The sequence below is a fragment of the Pimephales promelas genome, chromosome 18 (assembly GCF_988280905.1).
Source record: "Pimephales promelas chromosome 18, fPimPro1.hap1.1, whole genome shotgun sequence".
Classification (NCBI taxonomy): domain Eukaryota; kingdom Metazoa; phylum Chordata; class Actinopteri; order Cypriniformes; family Leuciscidae; genus Pimephales; species Pimephales promelas.
The window spans coordinates 27,184,417-27,201,875 of NC_142786.1; the positions used below are offsets into that span (position 1 = coordinate 27,184,417).

General features: G+C 37.7%; 2 protein-coding genes across 11 annotated transcripts in view; one reads left to right on the top strand and one right to left on the bottom strand.

Annotated features, from left to right (window-relative positions):
• The first annotated feature begins 714 nt into the window (after positions 1 to 714).
• klhl38a (kelch-like family member 38a) lies at positions 715 to 6,078 on the top strand. Its single transcript, XM_039680450.2, has 4 exons — positions 715 to 1,361; positions 2,136 to 3,492; positions 3,572 to 3,677; positions 5,252 to 6,078. The coding sequence occupies exons 2-4, from the start codon at positions 2,137 to 2,139 to the stop codon at positions 5,539 to 5,541; spliced, it is 1,752 nt and encodes a 583-aa protein (XP_039536384.2). The 5' UTR covers positions 715 to 1,361; position 2,136; the 3' UTR covers positions 5,542 to 6,078.
• Positions 6,079 to 8,925: 2,847 nt separating this feature from the next.
• The window catches only part of spire1a (spire-type actin nucleation factor 1a), a 40,885-nt gene continuing 32,351 nt past the window's right edge, over positions 8,926 to 17,459 (bottom strand). For 2 of the 10 annotated variants that reach the window (XM_039680811.2, XM_039680814.2), the window contains 11 exons: positions 16,809 to 16,856; positions 15,196 to 15,365; positions 14,990 to 15,083; positions 14,750 to 14,892; positions 13,945 to 13,962; positions 12,867 to 12,893; positions 12,195 to 12,332; positions 12,005 to 12,075; positions 11,885 to 11,912; positions 10,700 to 10,854; positions 8,926 to 10,617 (listed from right to left, as the gene is read on the bottom strand). In XM_039680811.2, coding sequence (XP_039536745.2) covers positions 10,368 to 10,617; positions 10,700 to 10,854; positions 11,885 to 11,912; positions 12,005 to 12,075; positions 12,195 to 12,332; positions 12,867 to 12,893; positions 13,945 to 13,962; positions 14,750 to 14,892; positions 14,990 to 15,083; positions 15,196 to 15,365; positions 16,809 to 16,856 — 1,142 coding nt within the window. In that variant the 3' untranslated portion in view covers positions 8,926 to 10,367. The remainder of the gene's footprint in view (positions 10,618 to 10,699; positions 10,855 to 11,884; positions 11,913 to 12,004; positions 12,076 to 12,194; positions 12,333 to 12,866; positions 12,894 to 13,944; positions 13,963 to 14,749; positions 14,893 to 14,989; positions 15,084 to 15,195; positions 15,366 to 16,808; positions 16,857 to 17,459) is intronic. The other 8 variants (XM_039680812.2, XM_039680816.2, XM_039680815.2 and 5 more) reach the window with 6 other exon arrangements.

The window sequence follows — 17,459 nt, forward strand, 5'->3', positions numbered from 1 at the left end:
AAATCTTTGCCTACACCTTATTAGGCTATAAAACTATCATTAAGTTTTTTTTTTGTTTGTTTTTTTTTCACTGACTCCAGCGTTGTATTTTATTGGTTGTAGTAAGGACTCCAAATTGCATATATATTGCCTATATATGCAGTCAGGCATATAAGCGTTCAAAATGCTCTCTAAAAATGAGAAATATCCTTAGTGGGACTGTTTGTGTTTAGATAAACGAGTTAACTACATGAGCAAGGTAATTCCAGGTATAGGCCTAAAGCATGCAGTGGGTAAAGCAAACACAGCTGTTGTCATCCAGGGAAGAGGTGGCATTGCTAAAGATGATGCTCCCTTGCTGACATTCCAGACTCCATGGCATTCAAGGACTGTCACATAATCTGCCTAGATGCATGTTTGTTTTTCTTTCCCTCTCCAGCAATCTAAACATGACAATAATTCATCTTCTCCCAACATACAGCTGATGATATCTGCTCCAGTACATAACGTTCAGTTCATCTGAGATGGGTTTTACTTTCCATTTTATTTCTTTGCCATCTTTTAATCTGCCAGTATGACTTCCATGCTTACTGAAAAAGACAGGTAAAAAAAGACACAAGTAAAAAACAATAAAACTTTATATTCAAGAAACCAAAAACCATGACTTGAGTTGAAGAACAAAATATCTTGAAAACATCAGATACAGGCTATAGCAAATATGAGGGGTTTAAAACAAGATAACAAGAACCCCCAGCATACTTTAAAATAGAACACAAAATTGTCATATAAAAATAAAAAGACATGAACATAAAACATGACATAAAAACAAGGTAAAGAACATGTTGAAAATGCTGAAAGGTCTAGGCTATCTGAATGTCTATCTTAAAAGGCAGGTAAATAGCCGCCCGTTGTGGTTTTCTCCTTATCTTCTCAAACCAGAGGCAAACCAAGGTAACCGGGCCTAACGGTTCAGCTGTTCACCACATTCATCCTAGCCATCAGCACTGCACTATATTTACCAGCTTCCTGAGTTACACAAGCCTGCCAAGGGGTGTGCACAAGCCCTCGACCCCTTCCTCTGTCCTCCGGATAAGCCTAGTTTGTCACTGCCATAGTAAACACACAAAAAGAATGGTGCACGGCCCACCGCTGAGGGAACAAACAAGGGGAGGGTCACATGTGAGACCCGGAGGGCAGCCCTCCAGACTATTCTAGGTAACTGGAATGTATACAGCGACCTCATGGCAAAAACTTGAGACCTCGTGTCTTTCTCCATACCACTCTTGACTGTGTCGTCTTTGAGAAAGAAATTCGGTAGAAATGTATCTGCTTTTATCCTGCTGAACTGGGTCTGATTCACATTGGAACTCAAGAACAAACAGGTGAGTTCAAAAGCTACTTTAAAAATATAAGCAAGATTGAATTAATGTACAAATTCCAAATTCTGATATAGGGCATATGCTTTTCCTGAATTGTCCTGCTAGTTTATAATGTAGTTCAAATCTAGTTATTTTATGTTACCTGTTTGATGAACTAGAGAATTATATAAAAATCGTCATTAGTTATTGTTACTCAGCCATTTTCACAACTGATTGTTTGTTGTCTATTTTGAAGCTGTCTTTTTTTTTAAATGAGTACCACTGGAATATGATATGGTATCTTTTTTCTGTGGGGAATACTTTCAGCCTTGTTGTGGTGTCTCAGAATGGTGATTAATAATAAGAAAAAAACAATTAGCATCCCAAAATAGACGTCAGACCGGCCCATGTGACCTAGAGTGAAATAAAATCAGTAGCTGTCTCTGGGGTGATTAGACGACTTAGTGTTGATAATAGGCCCATGAAATGTCCTGGTCTAAATGGTTAGGCTGTCAAGGGCAAACCTACTGAGAGGATCAGAAACAGCTGGCAAGTGATACAACGGCGTTGATAAACTTAGCTTTGATTGGGAAATGTTACCAAGGGTTACACATGAATGCATTAAAATGATTTAAGGGACTCTGGAATAGAACATACGGGGTGATAAAACAACTGAGAAAGCGAGCGGTGCACAGGCTGTGCAGTGGCAATGACAAAAGCAAATGGTAACTTCTTACTCATGGTGACTGAACGCTAATGTTTATTTGCCATTAAACTCTCAATCCTTACCCTTTGCAGCATGGCTAGTACATCAACAGAGATCTTTCCGTTCAAGGACCAAGAGCTGCCTGCTCACCTCTTGTTTCAGTTGAACATACTGAGACAGGAGCAGATCTTTACCGATGTGATCTTATGCATCGAAGACAGGGAGATCCCGTGCCACAGGAACGTCTTGGTTTCCAGCAGCCCATACTTCCGAGCCATGTTCTGCAGCAACTTTCGGGAGAGCAGCCAGACTAGAGTGGACCTGAAAGGGATCGCATCGGAAGTCATTGAAGGTGTCGTGGATTACATCTATACTGGTGCCATCACCATCACCATGGAGCTTGTGCTGCCACTGATGCAGGCAGCCTCCATGCTGCAGTACGGGAGGCTCTTTGAGGCCTGCTCCAACTTTCTACAGGTACAGCTCAATCCGGAAAACTGCCTGAGCATGATCCGGCTCTCTGAGATCCTTCACTGTGAAAGCCTCAAGGAGAGAGCCAAAGAGATGGCCGTGCGGTGTTTCTCGGACGTAGCTGCCTCCGAGGACTTCTGCGAACTTTCCCTTCCCGAGCTAATGTGCTACCTGGAGGACGACCGACTGTGCGCGGAGGAGGAGCAGGTTTTTGAGACGTTACTTGCATGGATCCACCACGACCCCTTCTCCCGCCGAGGAGCCATTCACGACCTCTTCAAGAAGGTCCGTTTGCGGTACATCCATCCGACGTACCTCTTCCAGTTCATCGCCAACGATCCGCTCGTCCAGTCGTCTACACTGTGCACTGAGATCATAGAGTCTGTGCGACGTCTGATGTTTTCCGTAAGCGCCAAATGCACTCGAGAGCTGAAGCCTCTCTGGACCACACCACGCCGCTACACGTGTCGGGAGACTCTGGTGGTGGTCGGAGGACGCAAAAACAACGAACAGACGTCTCGGGAAGCACTTCTCTACGACGAAAGGACACAACGTTGGCAGTGGCTCGCTAAACTACCTTTGCGGCTCTATAAGGCGGCTTATGTTTGTATTCACAGCATTCTGTACGTGGTGGGTGGCCTCAGTCTTAGTCTGGTATCTGGAGACAGTGCGGTTAGTGCCACAGTGTACACACTCTCATTGAAGACAAACCAGTGGAGGACCGCCGAACCCATGCTGGTGCCAAGGTACGCCCACCAATGCGTCTCCTACCTTCACTTTATCTTCGCTCTTGGTGGAATAGGGCCGAATAAGCAGATCTCGAATGCGGTAGAGCGCTACAACAGCATGTTCAATCAATGGGAGGCCATGGCGCCGATGCCCACAGCAGTCCTACACCCTGCAGTGGCGGCCAACGACCAGAGGATTTATGTGTTTGGAGGCGAGGATGCCTTACAGAACCCAGTGAGACTAATACAGGTAACGAAAGTTATTCGGGAAAAGATAAGATGTGCTTTGCTCAAGGTGTGATCCCACAAATACCTCTCATCTTTCCAAGGTTTATCATATCTCCCGCAACTTGTGGTCTAGACTGGAAACCAGGACAGTGAAGAACGTCTGTGCACCTGCTGCAGTGATAGAAGACAAGATTTTTATTGTTGGAGGTGAGTAAATATTGTAAGAAAAAAATATGCAAATTACATGTCAGTTTTATTTATTTATTTCAAAAAGAAATCATAATGTAAAACACTTTTTGTACATCTATGTAAAAATGTTGCATTTGTTTATTGACAATTTAGTTTTAAAGCAGCACTATGTTGTTTTTTCAACCTTTATACTATTTTTCCAAAACCCTTGAGATGGAATATCAACTTACAATAGGTTGAATGACAAGTCTGCCATAGCCTGACGTGGTCTGTATCGCTTTTACTGGCACTCTGTAACTTTGGGGAGTGGGTAGGAACCCGAGCACAAAAAGAACTACAAAATTCGACTGCTTTACGGCACACGTCACTTCCCCCAGTTCCTTAAATTCCAACGTGAGAGCCCAACGAGCGTTTTTTTTTTTTTTTTACCTCACTATGTTGTCATGGCTGAAACAGCAAGTAGCCTATTAAACCAAATGTGAAGTGTGTCAAAAAACAGTTTACTGTTGGTAATGTGTTGTGTAGCTTCGCTAGCTTGATATTATAATATTGACGACATGGCTATTATCTACCAACAAACATTGAATTGCTAATGGATATGCTACATTACTATAAATACTATACATTACTATAAAGACGCTGGCTTGTAAACGTGAGCTACGCAATCTTTTGACGTTTAAAAAAAAATAAAGTCCATGACACTGTATTCATAAGACATGCTGAAATATATGCCAATACCTGGGATGAAGACATTTCACACGCAACACTGGAGTCTGGCCAAGATGTGAGGGGTATCACTTGTCAACAAATGCACGCGTGTATTCCCTATATGACAGATTTTACGACAGTAGTATAAGACAATACTGTTTCCCAACTGTAGAGGGACCCCGAGAGCAAATTTCAAAAATAACATTGCTGCTGCATTTGTTGACATTTTTTTTTACTTTTATGCCTCCCACTACTCACAACAATATTTAAGATTAATAAGAATTAGAAAGGTTTTTCTCACAATTTTTTCCCAATGTAATATTCCAGAGCTTAGCATAACTAGAAAAAGAAAAATGCCCATGGAGTTGTAATATTTTAATAATAATTAAGAAGAAACACTTAAGACAGGTAACACACTTTGAAAATTGGGCTACCTCGTATACCCTTATTTATATACACTAAGAACCCTGGTCTTTCAAAGTAAAACAGATATTTTTTGAATTAAAATAGGAAAAATCTTGATTTTTAGTTTATTTAGGTTGTTTTGTATTATTTGAAATAATTTTAGGCCTGCTTGAACCACTGATTTAGTTGAATAATTGAACAATGACCGGCTAAACGTAATTTTTAAATTTAGTCAAAATCAAGACATTTTTAACAAATAGTCATAAAAACATTTTAATATACAGTATAACATTAAAATAAATTCAAAGGTCACTATTACACAATGACAAAACTGATTAATCACAGAATTCAATGAATAGAGCAACATTGAATAAATGTTGAGATGAAATCAGTCAAGAGGAACATTCTTGTCCCTTCCATGAAACATCTGTTGAGTTGATGCATTAATTAAACTACTGTGTTTTGACATTCTTTTTTAGGATACACAAGTAGAGTGATTGCCTACGACACCAAAGCTAATAAATTTGTGAAGTGTGCCAACATGAAAGAGAGGAGGATGCACCATGCGGCCACAGTCATCAATAACAAACTCTACGTGACCGGAGGACGCTTCCTCAACGCTCATGATGTCATCGAGGACTCAGACTGCTTCGAGTGCTATGACCCTAAAACAGACGTGTGGACTTCTAAAGGAACTTTACCGTACAAACTGTTTGATCACGGTTCACTATCTCTGATCTGCGTCTCAAACCGCCCCAACCCACCATGATTGCTCAAGGGGTGCAACATCTCTGCTTGGGCGTCCCGTTCGCTCCCCTCCTCATTAAGGGAAATGAAAAATATGGGGCCACAGCTGAGACAGGAAACCATCTGAGGAAGGTTGCATTGGTTTGTGGGTTGAGTATATCTCAGCTGGGGCTTTGATGGTATGCTGCTGGTGCTCGCCAGCATCTGCGCTGTCTTAATCAAAAGAGATTTGAGCTGGCAATTGCAAGTGTCACAGTGGACCTCAGGGAGTGAGCCCAGGACCTCAGAGCAAAATGGCAGACTTATGCAATGCACAGCTGTCCCTGAAGAACTGCGACCTAAAAATCTTCAGACAGATGTTTCTCATCAGAATAGCTCGAGCAGCCCAATTTTAGTCAATATAGTGCCTTGTTAGCCTGATGTAATTAGAGAGATGTGACAATCTTTTTAGCCAGAGTAAAATCTGCAAGCATAAGGACATGAGTAAGTCATGGAGTAATTGGTGAGGTGACGAAAACATTCCCTCGGAGCTATCGTGTGTGGTCAGTTCTGTGTAATTAATAAAGGCTCAAAACAAACCTAATGGATCATGAGATGCTTGATGTACACCTGCTTCTAATGAACAGAGTTTATTTCTTCTACACACATTACTAACAAATCAAGCATGCAACAGGGTCATGCATTTCACATCAACCCAATTTCTGAAACTTTCCCGGCTCAAAAAATTGATTTTGTTTAGCCAATATTTTTTATTCTGAAGAAAGATAAACATAAATAGCAATGAAAGCCAAAATATGAAATGTCATGGATGAATATTTATGAGGTAATCCACTGTTTAATTATGCATTAAACCTTGGGCAAAAAACTCCCAAGCCTAAAAACACAACTGTCAATGTTGGCATATAATGCATCAAACATTGCTAAAGTCAACAGATTTTACTAAAGACCTGTAAAAAACCTGTGTCTGGCTCCAAATCTCAGGTGAAAATTGTCGGTTTGACGCCCTATAGTGGATTACTCAGTAAATATACATTTATATTATGGCTTTCTTCTTTATTTATGTATTTCTTTCTCCTCCAGACAAAACCCAGCAAACATCAGCAGGACAATATGAACACCTTTCTGTTTGTAACTCGGTAGTTAATAATAGGGTAAACTTCAATATACTGTATATATTTTGCATTCCCGTTTACTCCAACAGCAAAACAATCAAGGCCCGAGACAAAATTTAAAGACACTCCTTAACTTTTGTAATAAATCGACTACATTAAAAAATAAGTCAGTTTAATGTTGTACATCCTATTATTATTATTATTATACACTCTCAGAAAACCTTTTCAGGTTTTGTCCATTTTAGGTGCTAATATGTACATTTTAGGTGTTAATTATGTACATTTTAGGTGTTAATATGTACATTTTAGGTGCTAATAAGTACATTTTAGGTGTTAATATATGTACATTTTACGTGCTAATAAGTACAGTTGTCCATTTTAGGTGCTAATAATTACATTTTAGGTGTTAATATAATCCATTTTAGGTGCTAATAAGTACATTTTAGGTGTTAATATGTACATTTCAGGAGCTAATATGTACATTTTAGGTCCTTATATGTACATTTTAGGTGCTAATATGTCCATTTTAGGTCCTAATATGTACATTTTAAGTGTTGATATGTACATTTTATGTGCTAAAACGTACCACTAGGTACCAATATGCATCCTTTGGGTAAAAGCGTACCTTTTGAAAAGGTACAGTCCCAGTGACAACTTTTGTACCTTTTTTTCTGAGAGTCTATTACATTTTAATAAAGAACTAAATATAAATAATTTTAAGACTTGTAAGTTTGCCCAGCCAAATTCTTGTCTGTGTGAACTTTTTTTTTATCCCATGTGATGGGGAGGGTTAGGTTTATACACAAGGGGATAGAATATACTGTTTGTACAGTATAAACATCATTATGTTTATGGAACGTTCCCATCAAACAATATATATATATATATATATATATATATATATATATATATATAACACTATATATAATATATATATGTATATATATATATATATATATATATATATATATATATATATGTGTGTGTGTGTGTGTGTGTGTGTGTGTGGTGTTGAGGTTTACACATTCTTTTGGCCATGTAGTTTATTTCCCCTTTGTGTCAAAATAGCTTTGAATGAAAGACTTTTGAAAGAACAGGAAGTGTTGGGTGTTAGTAATGATTTGTGTTTGCGGCATTAAAAAGTTGGAAAAGGTTCTCTTCTATGGAAACTCGATTATTAAATAAAAGATGAGGAATTGAAGAGCCCTGACATCTTTGAAGACACAAAGGACCAATGGATAGAGATTAAATCAAGATGTAATTCTGCTTGGAAGCTGTCTGCTTGACCTTACCTTTGATGAAATTATAAGAAATATCTGTTTGAACAAGTGAATGGAAGAAATGTTGACGGATTTAGTCTATTCATTCCTAAAAAACCGATCGATTCAGCTTAGTTTTCACTGCACTTTGTTATTTACGGCACACAACTACACACTGAGCATAATAAAGGGGTCTGACTGCAGGAGGGTGAGCGTAACCGGAAGCGCAGCTGGTCTCGCGCTTTACCCCGAAAGTGCACACCTCAAGCTTACACAGCCCTTGACAACTGTTGTCGTGGTAACAACCAATGAGACCCCCAGACAGGCTTGTTTTGCTACTGTCATCTCAGTTTACTCTCTTTCAGCTGAAACTCAGTGGGAATTTGTTTGTTTGTAAATGAGTCGGCAGCCTTAATTCGGCCTATTCAGGCTTAATGAACACTGTTGAATGAACACAGGCTTAATGAACACTAAGTCTTAAGAAGTTGACTGTATAGCTCCTTATAAGCCCAAAAGTATTGAGACAGCTAGATTTTACTATACAGTTACTCAAATGAACTTACACAGGTTTGGAACAACTTAAGAATGAGTAAATTATAACAACATTTTTCGGGGTGAACTATCTCTTTAAGAAATGGAAAACATGCCAGAAGTCAGCTGTTAAAAGTGATGTTTTTCTGCCCTCTAGTGGAGAATTTCAATTCTGTCTCTCCCCTACTAGTTCATGTCGTGCATCCACAGCTATTTGGATAGTCAAATGTCAAAACCAGAAGAAGAAAAAATGAAACATCAATATTCAGGTAATAATGTGCGGAAAAGTTTAAGTACACGTCATATTTAACTGATCTAATTTAAACTGCCAGCATCATAAATACATCCTCACTGATTATATTATTTTTCTTTATTAGGGTTACACAGAGGTATGTGATTTTGGTTATAATATATCCTATGATGGTATCTCTCATAAGACTATTATTCCTTGACATATCCAGTCTGATGATGAATGTTATAATACATCAAATGCAATTTCAAATGTTCAATTTTCAAATGCTTTATTTATTGGCAATTCTGTTTCTTAGTCTAAAAAAAAATCATAGATTTCATCATGCATACCAATCATTCTTTAGCTTAGAGGAAGGCAGTACAGTCAGTTTTGCACAAAACAGAAGAACAAGTGCATGTGTATAAGTGTGTACGTGTTTTATAAAGTAAGGAAAAACTGAACAAATCTTTCCAAAAACCCTGACATGACTGAAGTACCTTCATATTACGAGATGTTAAAGACTCCCAGGGTCTTTCATTGCACAAAATGAGTAATTAATAATATTACATAACATAATTTACAAAGTTTTAAGACATCAAAATAAACATGGTTGAAATATTACAAAATATATTTAGAAGTTGAGTGAAGGTTCAAAATGAACATGAAAAGATAAGCAAAATTTGACACTTCAAAATAAAAATCATTATTAATAATATAAATCATATAACTTTAGAACAATAGAGCCTATTTTAACAGATCAGTGGATCAGATGAGATATACAGCATATGTACATAAACAACATATCCTACAAAAGTCACTTCCTATTTAAAAGAGAGCGATGGTTTCCCCCTTCGGGCCGTCACTATCTCCGGTAAATGTTACTGACTATGTACATCAGGTCCAAGACACATATTGCTTAGATTGTGGAGATTTGTTTGGCACAGCCGATCGCTCCATTAAGAAACACTACAGCTTTTAGCATCCGCTCTAAAAAAAACACATCTTTGCCCTCGTCTTTTACTAAAAGCTCAAAAACACAGCCATCAGAGGAAAAATATATATCTGCAAGTACTCTCTGTAATTATCTAAAACGCCATTCATTTGGACCGTGTCACTGTTACAGCAGCGATTTTAACGTTCAATAAGAAAAACATTTGGTAAGACTTGATTTTGAGTTCATCAACAGTCAGACTAGTTCTTCCTAAAAGGGGAAAATTAGTCCTTTTGGATGCCTATTTACATCTCTATTTACATACAATTGAACCGCTTTTCTTTACTATATTGAAAAATGTACATTCAGGCCTTGGTTCTTTCAGTAATCAAAGCAGCCTTGCGTTTTCTTTTTCACACTGTCATTTTCATTTCATTCCGTGTTAATTCAGATTCATCTGTTTTTGAGGAAAGCTGGTTTAAAGTGTGTTAAACTACATTCCAAAGCTCCAATAGCAGAATCAAACCATTTCCTGAGAAGGCTGGTGCTTTTAAGGACTCATGCTGGAAGAGGGACGGCTTTATTCCTTCACCTCTGGCACTTTTTAAATGGAAAAGAAGAGGTATCGAAGGTACGTTACAAAGCTAATAAGAGTGGCCGTACACCTTTCACATAGCAAGCTTATTTCTGTCTGGCACGTTCACAACAGGCGAGAACAGTATAAACAGGAACGTTTTTATAGGAAGGAGGACCACACCGTGAAAGTTCCGACCACTTGGGATCCTAAACCTCTTTGATAGTCCGTTCTGAAGGTTTGAAGTGGGAAGAATTGGTGTTGGACATGTAGACTGAATGGGTCCTGCGGTGCAGACGGGCACGTTTGGTGGTCTGGTTACGCCTGCTGTTGCTGATGATGTCGTTGATGAACTTCTTGCAGTCCACGCAGACCTCCATGGTGCTCCAGTCTTCTGTGAACTGCTCGGGAAGCTCCAGCTCGTCTTTGGAGGACGAGCGCTCGCCGTGCTTTGATGATCTGAGAGGGATCGTGACAAGAAACACTCTTAGTGGAAGTCCTAACTGTGGTACAGATGATACTCATGATTTCTGAAGCTCACCTGGACATGGAACGCTGAAAGCTGTGGCGCTTGAGGCTGGATGCGGAGGAGGTCTTCTCTGCCGGGGCTGATGCTCCAGACTCCTTTTTGGGCAGAATGCTGGGGCCCAGAGAGGAGATGGGTAGGCTGGCATGGGGCTTGGAGGGCAACTTCATCTGAGATGAGAGGATATGAGGTCATTAGCAAATTGAAAAATGCACACAACCATCAGTCAGACTAATACCGTTAATACCTTTATTTAGCAAGGATGCAACAAATTGACCAAAAGTGACAGTAAAATATTGATAATGTTACAAAATATGTATTATAGTTACAATAAATAATGTCCTTTTCTATTTATCAAAGAATATGCAACAAAATGCATCACCGTTTCCAAGTAACTGATAATAATCAGTGATAATTTATTTCCAAAGGATCATGTGACAGAAAACAAGAGTAAAGGCTGCGGAAAATTCAGCTTTGCCATCACAAGAATAAATTGCATTTTACAGTTAAACAGTTATATTATTTTGGATTATAATAATATTGCACAATATTACTATTTTTACTGTATTTTGATCAAATAAATGCAGCCTTTTTGAATATAAGAGACTTATTTTAAAAACATTAAAGATGACCTAAGATTTTGTTTTTTAAGACTTGAATTTTTATGCTTGACTGTTCAAAAATACACATAATTTTTCACATATTTTACATTCTTGCAGCACCTCTCTTTTGAGTAATGTTCAGAAGAGAGGTGCTGCAATAATGTAAAATATCATTGTATTAATATTATTAAACAGTTCCTGTCTCTATGAAGCTGTTTTCTGATTGGTCAGTGTGTTGTGAGTGATTGGTCAACCGCTTCGGCATGTTCCTATCTGCGAGTTTTGGTTTTGACACCCTTTTTTTTGCGTATGGCTTGGAAAAATGAATATTTTAAATGAGGAATGTTCATTCCCGGGTCTTGAGAAAACTCAAGACTACAATGGAGGTGTTTCACAGAGTTCAGAAACAAACAGCGCACACTGATATAGAGAATAACTCCCATTGGAGTGGACATTGTAACTTTGCAGATATTTTTCATGCTCAAACATTAACATTACACACTAAAGAAAGTTGAAAATGTGCAAAAACCATAATAGGTCCTCTTTAAATATTTAAATATATATAAACGGAAAAGTAGCTTAAAGATGTTACATTTACCTTCTTACAACACTGTGAACAAACAGGCCTGTGAGAGTAAAAGGAGAAGAAATATGATTTCACTGCACATCGCTAATGTGTTTTCATTATTTCAATTTCTGAATGAAAAGCTCCACCCACCTCTTACAGAACTGGCAGGTGTAGGCCCAGGTGAAGAGCGAGAACTTCTTCGTCCGACACGAGAAGCAAAGCTAACGGAATAAATTGCACAATTAAACACTTACTGTAGTGAGCAGGATGTGTGCTCCAATAAAGCTTAGGCTGTACATTTATAGTGAGCAGTGAATGTACAAGAGTAGAGAAAGTGTACCTTTCCTTTCTTCAGCGCATTATAAACCTCTTTATACTGTTGGAACTTCTCCAGCTCTGCTTTGACAAGAACCTGTCTGATATGCATCACCTCCTCGACGGTCAAAGTCAGGCACTCGACAGGGTAGCAGAACTCCTCCTGAAACAAACACATCACTTTCACAAACATGCCGAAGGATATGTTGCATATTTAAACATGCCATGCTGTCACACCCAAGAATTAGGGATGGAAAAACTATTACATGCTAGTCCATGACTCTGCAGTATTTCACCCTCTGCCAAACACGACACAAAACAAAACCCACAACACAATGGAGATGGCAGGAAAGCAATATTAAAGGAATGTTAAACATGAACACGTTCATGTTGCTTTGCATGATTCACCTCTAGGTCAAGCCTTGTATGGAAAATTTGCATATAAAGGTGAGTGGAAATCTTAAAAAAATAAATAAATAAAATGAACGGCGCCCCAGGACTAGTCCTTACCCAATTTAATAAGGAACACTGATTTAAGTACACATAAAAGCCAATAGACATCTCTAATACTCACATTCAATCACCTTAACTACCACTCGACAAGACAAATCATCACTACAAACTCATATTGGCTTTTATGCCCCTTGTCTCCCAGTGTTAGTGTAGTATCATCAACATGTAGTTTAATAGGACGTACCACACGACCGCTGCCTAATGCGTGAGCCTGACCAAAGAAAACAACATGACTATTATTTAATATTTGTTGAAAACTGACTTGAGTATAATTTCATGTACAAAAATGTCCCTGATACTCCCTAAATGTTTTAAAACAAGTAAATTACATAAATGTAAATGAAAGTATATTTTAAATGGGCAGAAAGTCTAAGAAACACTAATCCAGTATAAGAAAGAGAGCAAAGACAAACCTATTTTAAAAGCATCAGGCATATAACATAATATAATATATTATTTATGACTTATATTAATTATATTAATTATACATATTATTATAATTAATATATTATATTAATAATATATAATATTATTATATATATTATTAATTATAATATATTAATTATATTATAATAAAATAATATTATATTATAAATATAATATAAAATTAGTGCTGTCAAATCGATTAATTGTGATTAATATCGCATCTAACATAAAAGTTTGTTTATATAATATATATATATATGTGTGTGTGTATGTGTGCACATGCATATGAGTGTTTGTGTATATACAGTATAGACAGAGAAATACATGTGTGTGTGTGTATGTGTATATGTATATATATAATATATACACACACATTATGTAAACAAACTTTTATGTTAGATGTGACTAATCGATTTGACAGCACAAAATAGAATGTAATATAATAATTATTACTTTGCAAATATTGCTGGCTATCACTATATTATCCCTTTTTATTTAAATCTTAATTATAACTTATCAAAATCTAACACTCTTTGAATGATGCACATAACTTATAGCATTTTAAGCATTATTCAAAAAGGAGGAAGCTCATTGACCAATTTTGTCTTCCATTATGATCATAAAATCATCTTGATGACGGGTAACTGAAGTGATTTTACACTCTGCCCATTTCCTTCTGCAGTTTCCCTTACTGGCCATGCAACACTCTTCAACACACACACTTGAAGCAACAGCCCAGCTGAAAGACTATAAAGTGATTTCACTGCAGATGAAATAGTGATGAAATGACTCCTCCAAATCTGTGGACATGAGAATGTGGAAGATGTATGCTTTACCTTGTTGTCCGAAGACAGCTTCAGTGTAAGGCAGGAAAGGAAAGTAGAGCAGTTACAGCTCTCTATCTAGTATACTGCAATAAAACTACAGTATCACTTACTATCTAAAATAATCATTTTCATGTAAAAGGTCTGTGACTGTCAAATTTACAACGGTTCAAAGACCTCAGAAGTTTCGCAATCAGCACTGATCACTTACAGTGATTTTAGACAGGACCTAACACAGTCAGCATGACTAAATCTGAAGCAGTCATTTTTCATTTATTAAGCTGCATGTAGTAAATCTATCAAGGCGGATAGATTATATGATGCACTAACTTTCAATGTTTAGGGTACTTTTTTATTTTAGACTTACATTTGATCAAAAATAGAATAAAAAAAAGTAATATTGTGACTGACATGGCACCTTCATAACCATGACATGACATCTGTCTTGAATATGAAGTAGGGTTTATGCATGTTTACGACAACTGTCATTAAGTGTCTTTCGCTCATAATCTGTGGAAACTCTCATTTGGACCTTGAACCGTTTGGTGCCCACTCCATTATATGGTAAAAATCCTGGAATTTTTTCATCAAAAACCTTAATTTCTTTTCTACTGAAGAAAGAATGACATGGACACCTTGGTGACATGATGGGGTGAGTAAATTACCAGCAAAAGTTTTTGCTACTCCTTTAAGTGTGCCCACAGCCTGCAGCCAACTGACTGCTCTACACCAAGTTATTCTCATTTACTGTCCTAAAACTTTGCAGGCAGAAACATGTCAAAAACATGGAGCTAAGGAAAGGTTGTGTTGCAGTTACCAGAGATTTGGAGTTCTGGCGAGACGGAGGCAGGAAAGACCGTTCGCTGGTGGGAGCTTCCTTCTCTATGGAGTGCCTCCTCTGCGGAGCGAAGCGTTTGTCAGGTTGAGGAGTGGAAGATATGGGAAGGAACTTTGGAGGAACTGGGAAAAAGACAAAACAGAGTGCAAAAAGAGTCAATGACATGTATTTGTGTGACTGCAAATACAAAAGTTCTGCATATTTCAGTATGGTTCTTACTCTTTTTGCCCACGACGGACTCTGGAGATGTGTCCTCAACCAGCGAGGTGGATATGCTGGAGCTGCTGTCGGATTTTCGAGTGTTTTGGTCCTCCTGGAGTAAGAAAAAGAGGCTAATACAATTGACTCCCACAGGATTCACCAAGAAGTCTGGTTCAACATTTTGGCAGGGTTACTGCAATATAGAAAATATAAAACACACTCACATCAGAGTCTGAGCTGTCGAGCTCAGCCAGCGTAGGCGCTTTGAGCAACCTCTTCCTCTGGGACAGCGGCTGTCCTCCGGCTACACCGTTTACAGGGCTCCGAGTCGGCGTCGTGCCATTGGCCAGGGACAGTGTGCTGACGGCCAACTTTTGGGGTCCGTCATGGATGTCTGTGTGGATGGGCATTACGGACATAATCAGGTACCAATCAGAACAGCAATGGCTTGCACATTAGGAAAAAGTATACTTTGTTTACACTGCACCCAACTGATCTTGAGCACTAACAGTTCACATTGAAATTGTTCGCATTGAGATTACATCTGGTAGCCATGTCTTAAGAATCAGAAACTGATGCTAAGAAACTGGGAAGTTTCCAGAAAGGAAAACTGGAAATGTTGTCCATCATGGCATCTTGCTGTGTTGCTGAACTCATAAGGCGCATGAGTTACTGTATTTACACGTTCATGGATATACTGTGAAAAAAGCGGTTCACTCACTACATAGCGAATGCCACAAATTTCTCTATAAGAGAAAATTAGTGCATACAGACACAAAATGGTCCAAAATGCCAATTTAGAGGTAAAAAGAATTAATTTTATTTGGATTTCAAATCATTTATCTAATGTAGTTTGTTGAATTATATATATATTTTTTTGCACTCAGTAAATAACGGCCTAGGTGGTATCAGGGTGAAAGGTTATGCACAATAGAATATAGTGATGAAATTACATAGCAATAGCATTGATGTCCATAGCACTGATGTTCATACATAGCAAATTAAAATAGTGTAATTCACAAAATCAAGTCAATAGCCACAATGTCAACTCTGTGACCTAGTTGTCTTCTACGGATTGATGAGGTTTAAAAACAATATGGTTTAATATTTGGGGTCGTTGAGATTTTGATAATGTTTTTAAAAGAAGTCACTTATGCTCACCAAGTTTGCATTTATTTGATACAGTAAAGGAGGGATATTGTGAAATATTACAATTTAAAAATAAAATTTATATTTGAATATATATATATATATATATATAAAGCAGCCTTTCTGAAGAAAAGTATTAATTTCTTCTTAAAAGAATAATAATAAATAAACCTTTGAATGGAAATGGAAATCTCTGACACCAAACACTAGATTGGTCTCATGCTGACAATTATCATGTAATGTAATTTAATGTAATGAGACAATGGTCTCATTACATACAATGTATGGGACTCTCACACAACAAAAAGCATATAATCAAATAATTGAATATAATAAAGACCATTATACTACAGCTAAGATACTGAAAACTTCTATATTAAGAAAACAAATATATCTGAAATCCATCTGTCAAAGTTCCTCGTCATTTAAGCCTCAAGTTAGGTATTTCTAGAACAGCAAAAACATTTTTAGATGGACAGAGTATAAAAATAAACTGCAGCATATTAAATATTGATGCCTGCGGACTCAGAGTTACATAACCCCCCTCTTAAACTAGACTAATCCTCATTCAGAAATGAATTCTGTGAGATCTGCGTTTGATTCATACACAAGCTCTCAGAAGCCAGGCATTTCTATCACTGGGCTCAGAGGTGATGTGACAGTCATGCTTGCATCAGGAATACTTTACCTGAGCTTCGGAACAAGTCCTGTGGGGTGCTCATACTTTTGCCTGCGCCTAAAAAGGAACATATTTTTCAATATGATCCCAACAGCACAAAACAGGTCTTTCTAGCTGACTTTCACACAGTAAGTTAATATATGAGTGTAAACCACACTTAGGTTAACCAATCAGCAGCTTGGGGGCTAACGTGTGACTGTGACATCAGCACAATAAAGCACAAACACAGTGCATCTACAGAGAAGCAGCAGCCATACATGACATAGGATTAGTGGGATATGGAGGTGGAAGAAAGTGTGTGCTAACAGAGGGAGGAATTATACAGGAAAGTCCAGTGCAAACAGCCATATTGGAGGCTAGGAAAAAACGCTTTTAGATTAACTATTAGCCTAATAGTGTATATAAATGTAACACAAATAAAAACAAGGCTACCAAGAGAAGGAAATGCAGTGGGCTTTATAGATTAAACACCGACAATGATTAACTCCGCATTGCTTCCATTTTCGTAAAAGCTGAGCTTGCGGTCACTAATGTTGTCAGAAATTGCCAACTCTCATTGGGAATGAAATATGCCGCTGAAAAATGCAGTCAGCTTTGTTTCCATCCACATATTTTTATGTAAATGTTGGGAAATGGCATTTAAAAAAACTGAACGAAAAT

What these genes read in the sequence shown, in the direction of transcription:
- klhl38a (XM_039680450.2), top strand. Translation starts at nt 2,137, where the DNA reads ATGGCTAGTACATCAACAGAGATCTTTCCGTTCAAGGACCAAGAGCTG. An exon ending in ACCCAGTGAGACTAATACAG is followed by an intron (nt 3,493 to 3,571) that starts GTAACGAAAGTT and finishes CATCTTTCCAAG; the next exon opens with GTTTATCATATCTCCCGCAA. An exon ending in CAAGATTTTTATTGTTGGAG is followed by an intron (nt 3,678 to 5,251) that starts GTGAGTAAATAT and finishes ATTCTTTTTTAG; the next exon opens with GATACACAAGTAGAGTGATT.